The sequence below is a fragment of the Furipterus horrens genome, unplaced genomic scaffold (assembly GCF_987537825.1).
Source record: "Furipterus horrens unplaced genomic scaffold, mFurHor1.1.pri manual_scaffold_3, whole genome shotgun sequence".
NCBI classification, from domain to species: Eukaryota; Metazoa; Chordata; class Mammalia; order Chiroptera; family Furipteridae; genus Furipterus; species Furipterus horrens.
Genome location: NW_028327173.1, coordinates 26,863,042 through 26,870,419, shown reverse-complemented (window position 1 = coordinate 26,870,419; position 7,378 = coordinate 26,863,042). Strand labels below are relative to the sequence as shown.

At 38.8% G+C, this 7,378-nt stretch overlaps 1 protein-coding gene across 1 annotated transcript in view; it reads right to left on the bottom strand.

Moving 5' to 3' along the window:
* Positions 1-271: 271 nt before the first annotated feature.
* Positions 272-7,378, bottom strand: part of ZMPSTE24 (zinc metallopeptidase STE24) — a 37,163-nt gene continuing 30,056 nt past the window's right edge. The window contains exons 9-10 of the mRNA XM_090271574.1: positions 4,661-4,804; positions 272-839 (exon numbers count right to left, since the gene is read on the bottom strand). Of these exons, the coding sequence (XP_090127700.1) occupies positions 615-839; positions 4,661-4,804 (369 nt within the window). The 3' untranslated portion in view covers positions 272-614. The remainder of the gene's footprint in view (positions 840-4,660; positions 4,805-7,378) is intronic.

The window sequence follows — 7,378 nt, the reverse complement described above, 5'->3', positions numbered from 1 at the left end:
TTTCTAATTTCAAATTCTAATTCCTGATCAGTGCATAGCAAGAGAGGGAACAGAGAAATCTGGTAGAACAGTAGGACATATTTCTAACTACTTTCATCTAAATAACATCAGCCTTCCCAATTATTATCTTTCTTCCTTATTTAAAACACTGATTAGCCAGATAAAATCGTAACACCATAAAAGGAAAAACAAGTCTCAACTCAGATATGAGCACAATGATTCGGAACCACTGTTTCTGCATTACAGACAGGACTCGGAGGTGGTGAAGGACTCGGAGGTGGTGAATCCTCTTTCAAACATATGCCCTTATGTGCAGATTCCATGTAAATGTGCAAATAAAACAAATTCTGTATTTGCTTAAATAATTTTACAAGTTGATGGTAAATTCAATGTTAAAGGTAAAAGTATTAATTAGCCTTAACTTTTCATCCAGTGTTTTCATTAAGAAATGGATTATTAAAATAATTTTTGAAATGAGATATTAAATGTATTTACATCTGGGTTTTACTGTACTTAATAATTTTTTAAAAAAATGTTTGAAAACATCAAGAGCTGGAACATGCTGTCAGGACAGAAATGATCAGAAATGTCTTCAGTTGCAGATCCTAGGCAACTCAGTCTTGTTTTGAAATTTTCAAAGCTTGAAGTCTCTCTAGTAGCGGAGGATGAGAATAATGCCACATTGAAAACAGCCAGTCAGAAACAGGGAATCCCAAGTTATCTTTGTTTAGTTTGATTAAAGCAGAATATAAGTCTTTAGCTTTTCCAAGTTTCTTGGCAAATGCATCAGCTTGAAACTCAAATCTGCGGCTTAGGACTGTTAGGCAAAAAGAAAGAACCTGAAAAAGTAAATAAAAAAGTTTTAACCATTGCCCACCTGTTTGTTGTCACTGAAGGTTCTAAGAGCTAAGTAAGACATTAGAGGAAGTACAGCTCAGGATCAGAGACACAGCAGGCCCAGAGAAAGGTCACTAGTACTTAGGAAACCTGGGATGGGGGAATTATTATAAATTGAGCCCCTCCCACAAGTAAATAGACCAGAAACAAATAAATATCCAAATGAATGGTAACTTTACCAAAAAATACTAATTAAGAATCTGCTGGGCCTGGCTGGTATGGCTCAGTGCATTGAGCGCCAGCCTGCAAACCAAAGAGTCGCCAGTTCGATTTCCAGTCAGGGCACATGCCTGGATTGTAGGCCAGGTCCCCAGTTTGGGGTGTGCAAGAGGCAACCACACATTGATGTTTCTCTCCCTCCCTTCCCCTCTCTAAAAATAAATTTAAAAAATCTTAAAAAAATAATAATAATCTGCTATCTGCCAGGCACTTTACATATTCCCCAACAATCCTATAAGGTAATTACTCTTGCTCCTGTTTTATAGATGAGGAAAGCGAAGTTCAGGCAGGTTAGATAATTTGCTTGAGGTCACACAGCCAGAAGGTGGCAGCACTGAAATTCTCAATGACTCCAAAGCCCATGCAGGCCACCTTCCTCAGAGTGGGAATGAAGTCGTAATAATTTATATTCAGACTCTTCATCCTTTCTAAAAAAATATTCTTGATCACCTACCTACCTTTAAAGGACAGTAACAGTCTTTACTGAGAATATTCTAAAAAATATGCTAGTTTCTAATGATAATCTCCAAGTTAAATTTTCTAAAATGTTCTGAGCTATGGAAGCACTGTCAGAATTTATTGGGTTGGCCAAAAAGTCCATTTAGTTTTTTTTCCACAAAATACATGTTTCTCATTTTCAGCAATAAATTTATTGATTTGGATGTTTTGAGTATGTTGGCTATCAGCCATATGGTATAACGTTGATTGTTCTCAATTAATGTCAAGATTTGATTGTCATCAACTTCAACTGGTGTACCCCGCTGTAGAGCATCATCCAGTGAGAAATCTCCAGCACGAAACTTCACAAACCACTTTTGACACATTTTATCAGTCACAGCACCTTCTCCATACACTGCACAAATCTTCTTTTTTGCATTTCAATTGTGTTTTTACCTTTCTTGAAATAATAAAGCATAATGTGCTGAAAGTATTGCGTATTTTCTTCCATCTTCAATATTAAAATGGCTACACAAAAATTCACCAATTTAGATGAGTTTTTTCTTTTTAACACATGTTGCCATGACAGCTGTCACAATACAATCTAACAAAGTCGTTTCGAATGAACTTAAAGACAATTAAGCACTACTAGAGCCATCTTATGGAAAAAAACAAGCTTTTTAGTCAACCCAATATATCTAGTCTCCAAAGATGACATGAAGAGGATAAATTTCATTTGAAAATAAAAATTTCTGAGAAAAAACTAATTTCTTTGCATACTGAAATATTGCAGGTTGAATGACACATTATTAAAGATATTTCTTATCTTAAAATACTTCAGCATTAAAAAGTTTTAAAAGTCTCTCATTTGTACCTCTTACTGCCACTAGCAAATAGGAGTTTCAAGGTAAAGTCTGTGACGTGAAAGGAAATAAATATCTGCCCTATAAGAATAGAATCCCTCCGGCCACTGGGGGGTCAATCTCTGCTCAGAGCTGACCTGCTCCCATGCTCTGTGGAGGGCACTATCACTTAATAATCTGCTCTCTTTCTCTATAAAACAAAAACAAAAACACCAAGTAAAGTCTGGGAGTTCTTTATATCTTCTAAGGTATGGTCAAACCTAAAAACGGAATTCTGCCTAAAATTTCTTTCCAAATCTTGAATGTACTTTTAAAGATAGAATCATTAAGGCGGGGGGTGGGGGTGGGGTGTCAGTCTGTCTGGATATTAAGTGTCCCAGGCAAAGTGTTTTCTGCTTTTGTTAATTTTCTTTTAAAAAACATTTTATTTATTTTTAGAGAGAGGGGAAAGGAGAGAGAAAGAGGGAGAACATCGATTGGTTGCCTCTCACACACCCCCAAACAAGGCATGTGCCCCAACCAGTGATCTTTTGGTTTGTGGGATTAAGCCCAACCAACTGAGTCATACCAGTCAGGGCCTCTTCAACGTTTTAAGTTAATATCTCTGTGGATTAATCACATTTCGAATTACTCTAATACCCCACATATTTACTTAGACATGTTTTGAATTGAACTCAACCACTCAATTTAAGGAAGCAAACAAAGTAAAACCCTCTGAGCAGCCCAGTTAGATGCCACAAAGGATAACTATTAACACTATTTAAAAGGGGACCCCTCTCCTCGGTCAGAATCCAGTAACTCCTACTTAATGAGGATGATGAGCTGTTTCCCAGTCTATGGTAGGTTAAAGAAGAAAATTACAAAGGACAGTGACTGTAATGGAAAGTCAAACAGACAGTAGCTAGGATTGGCAGCCTGACTGTGAGGGAAGAGACAAGAAAATTAGTTCAATAAATTGATAGATAGGCAGACAGACAAGACAGACAGCACAACTGCTGAAAAAGCAGAGTGGTCTGGGGTCATTTGCATACATAGTTCAGAGTCCTTAAGGCATTACTGAATTGTGACAGAAGACAGAAATGACAATATCATTATAAGGTGGCCTATAACCTTTTTAACCCGTAACAAACTGGATAAGGCATTTTACAAATAGTTCCAATAAAATGTAAAATATAAAGTTAGGCGCCCTCTCTCCTCCCCACTGCAAAGGGTGTTCCCTTTGCCTTTCCCTCTCCTAAGCTCCAAGGGCCCTCCTTTTGCTTCTGTACCTTGTTGCCCGAGTCCATGCAGCCCAGCTGGCTCACTTCTCTACCTCTGTGACTTTCTAAGTAAACTTTCTCTTATAATTTGAAAAAAAAAACAACCCACCTAAATATGTAAATTTAAAAGAGTTTAAAGATAATCTCAGTTCTCTGGAAATTTTGTTTAGTTTATGTGGTCAATGCTATATAAATACGATCTGTTCCTCTCTTTTCTAGTGCCTTACTCTTCTCCCCCTTTTTATGAAGAAATGGAATTCATTCAGTTTATCTTAAAACCTTGTCCCAAAAAGTATATGCTTCTGAATGGAGATATCTCAAGATCCCCAATGTTATTTCTTGGTTTAATTTGGAAGCCTAATCAAATTTGACATGTTGTTATCATCTGATTTGTTAAGTCTCAGTGATCCATGCCTTATATGTACGAAGTCCCACTACTGAGCAATCACAGAGCAGTGGTTCTTGAACTTATTTATCATAAAGTACCCAATTCTGATTTAGAGGGTGTGGGGTGAAACCCTAAGGCAATTTTGAAGCAGGTGATCAGAGAACACAAGCAGAGAAACACTCTCATATAGCCTCCCTTATCTAGCCATATAAACTCAAATATTCTTTGTTTTATCCCCTCACACATGGATTGTCACCCAAACTTGGGTGAACATGTGGTCTAGGACATAGCATTCCAACAGTTCACTTCTATCCACCCAGACTCTGAGGCATGAGTAATATCAAGGCTTATATTACCAGAGTCTAATCTTCAACTTTTCCCTCTAACAGTATACAACAAGGATTTGTTTATTTGGGCTTGGGGTTTTTTTTTGCTACCTTTAAAATTCTGGTCAGTAAATCAAGGGACTAAAGGACTTTGTTTCATTTCTTTGTTAAAACTATAATTTTGTTTATTTCTTTTTTCATTACCTTAGTGGTTCTAGTTCTGAAACAGGCAAGGGCATATGTGAGATTATTTTAAAGATTATACATTACCTCATTGTAAGGTGAAAAAATAAACTGGAAGATGATCAGTAGTCCAATTAGAGTAGGTTGACTGTCAAAAAACCCAAATGCAGCAAAAAGCTCCTTTCGACCAATTAATGCAGCAAACAAGAAGAAACACAGAAAAGAATTCATCTACAAAGGACACAAAATTTCTAAGTTATTACTAAGCTGATTTCACCGTAGTGCCAAAAAATAGAAAAAGACATCATGGTGTGACTTTAAGAATGGTGTTAGTGTAAGGGCAGAAAAGGTTATTTACATAGGATTATAGTTTTACTTTTGTTCTAAAAGGAAAAACAAAATTTCCTCAAATGTATAAACTACATATAGTTTTCTTTAAGGACAGGTTTAAATGGAGGGTTTAAAGTGATCAAGTGTAATGGGATACTTTCTGTAAAAACTTAAAGGGCTGGAATGGATTCCAGCTTTGTTTGCACTAGACAATAACCAAACATAAGGCCTCCCCGTTGACCTTGGTGTGGAGGCTCAAAAGAAACTGGCTTCCCTTGAATTCTCCTTAGGACCCCTGGAGCTGTACATTGCAGTTAGAAAGGTCCAAGAGAAAAGCAAATCTATCTTTAACAATATATGAGAGAGAAAAGTCTGAAGTCTGAACCAATGAAGTTGAAGAACAAATACCATTCTTTTCCCTTGGGAGATGAGGACGTAGAAGCCACATATACCATACTTAAGTGTACTGTTCCATCCATTGTCCAGATGACCCAAAAGCTGCCAGCCGAGAGTGGACATCAGAGCATAAGACAGCTCGCCCACTGGCCCGGGATGGATTGCAAGCAGTTTTGCCACCCGGCCTTTAGAACCCTGCAGATCCAGCATGACGAGCTCCAAGAGAAAACTACACTCACAGCGAAGGCCCCTAGAACTGCGAGCTATGCACTCCATTTCCATCAAGTAACCATAGTCCTTTCGAAAAACAACTTTTGCTTTGCTACTGGTCTCTACTAAAGACTAATTCTTGATCACAGGACACCATGATCCTGCAATCTGAGCTGCTTCTCCTGACCTGGATGTTAATTATCCACCGAGCAAGGAAAATGGTATGCCCAGCACGCCTATATCAGGTATATACAGGAGTAGGGATGAAGGAAGTCATGAAGGCAGAAGTAAGTTAAATAAGCAGGTGGCTCATACCCCTGGTATGCCAACTCCTGAGATCTGTCACCCTTCAATTAACCCTTACTCATAGGGAATTCCCTATTATCATTTAAGTGAGGAGGAAACATTTGAGCCTATCTTACAAATAACACAATACGCTGGCACCAGCTAAAAGTGGAATGCTATGGCATCCCAGTGCACACAAGGATGGCCCTGGCAGACAGTGGACAGGGGAGATTCTCTCCATGAGGAACTTCAAGCAGTTTATCTCACTGTTCACTCAGGCTGGAAGTAGAGGGTCTAAGCTGAGGACATGTACTAACTCACTGGCAGTGGGTAACTACTGGTTTGGCTGGATGACCAGGGCCTTGGGGACACACTAGAGGACAGCTAACAAGGCGATTTGGAAAAGAAGGATGTGGGAAAACTTCCAAAATTAGCCCTGAGTGTGATAATCCCCACAATAGAGGCGTTTCTCAATGGTCACGTGGAGAAAATGCCTGCTCTGTGGATGTTAGCCAGTCTCTTTCCCCGGCCACTCAGGAACTTGGTTGAGGGACTCATGAACAAAGTGGCCAAGGCGAAAGGGATGGAGTCCATGCATTAGTCAACAACACAGACATCCCCCCTCACTGGCTACTGCTAGGTGCCCCATTTATTTTAGAAGAGGCAATCAACCCCAGCCCTGATAAGGCAGCACACCTTAGGGACCAGCCCACAGCCTCATGATAAGCTGATTCCATTGGACCTGCTTTCAAGAAACGGACAGTGATTTTCCTTATTAGACTAAATACTTACTTTGAACTTGGATTTGGACTTATTTAATGTCTTACTGTTATATATCCATACAACACAGCTTCAAGCCCAGGAACTCATTTTTATTACCTACAGATATAAGGCAAAAGAAAGGTACCTACAGGGGTTCATAAGTCTTCCCATATAATCCAACACCCAGAACCAGCGGGCCTTTTAGAAAGGTACAGAGTCCCACTTAAGACTCAGTTAAGGCCACAAATGCTCAGATCCAGTTAACAAGACATAGTGCTATTTCACCCAGAGCCTGCAAATTTGTGGTCATTCTGGGGCTTTAGAGATATTAATACTCAGAGGGGGAATGTTACAGGAATTGTTACTTTCTTCTTTATATACACTACATTCTCCAGTTCCTTTTCAATGGATGTGTAATTACTTTTAAATGAGAAAAAATGTTTTTTAAAAAATAATTTATTGTCCAACTTATTTAGACCCACTCCTTTTGATCTTACAGCCCCTACAGCTGAATAACTCAGGAGGTAGCGATGACGATGGTGATACCAAGAAATATTTTATAGTACTTACTGCTTTCTAAATACTACTACAAACTCTTTACATGTATTAACTCATTTAATTCTGACATCAGTCCTATGAGGTATTATCATGCAATAAGGGAATGGTGGCAGAGGGGTTCAGGAATTTGCGGGAGGTCACTCACATGGGTAGTGAGTGACTCAGGGAGCTGTGACCTGAAGCCAGGTGGCCAGGTTGTAGAGTCTATCTTAACCTCTCTACCACATAACCTCTCATACCTGCCATACTTCTAATTTGACTTCC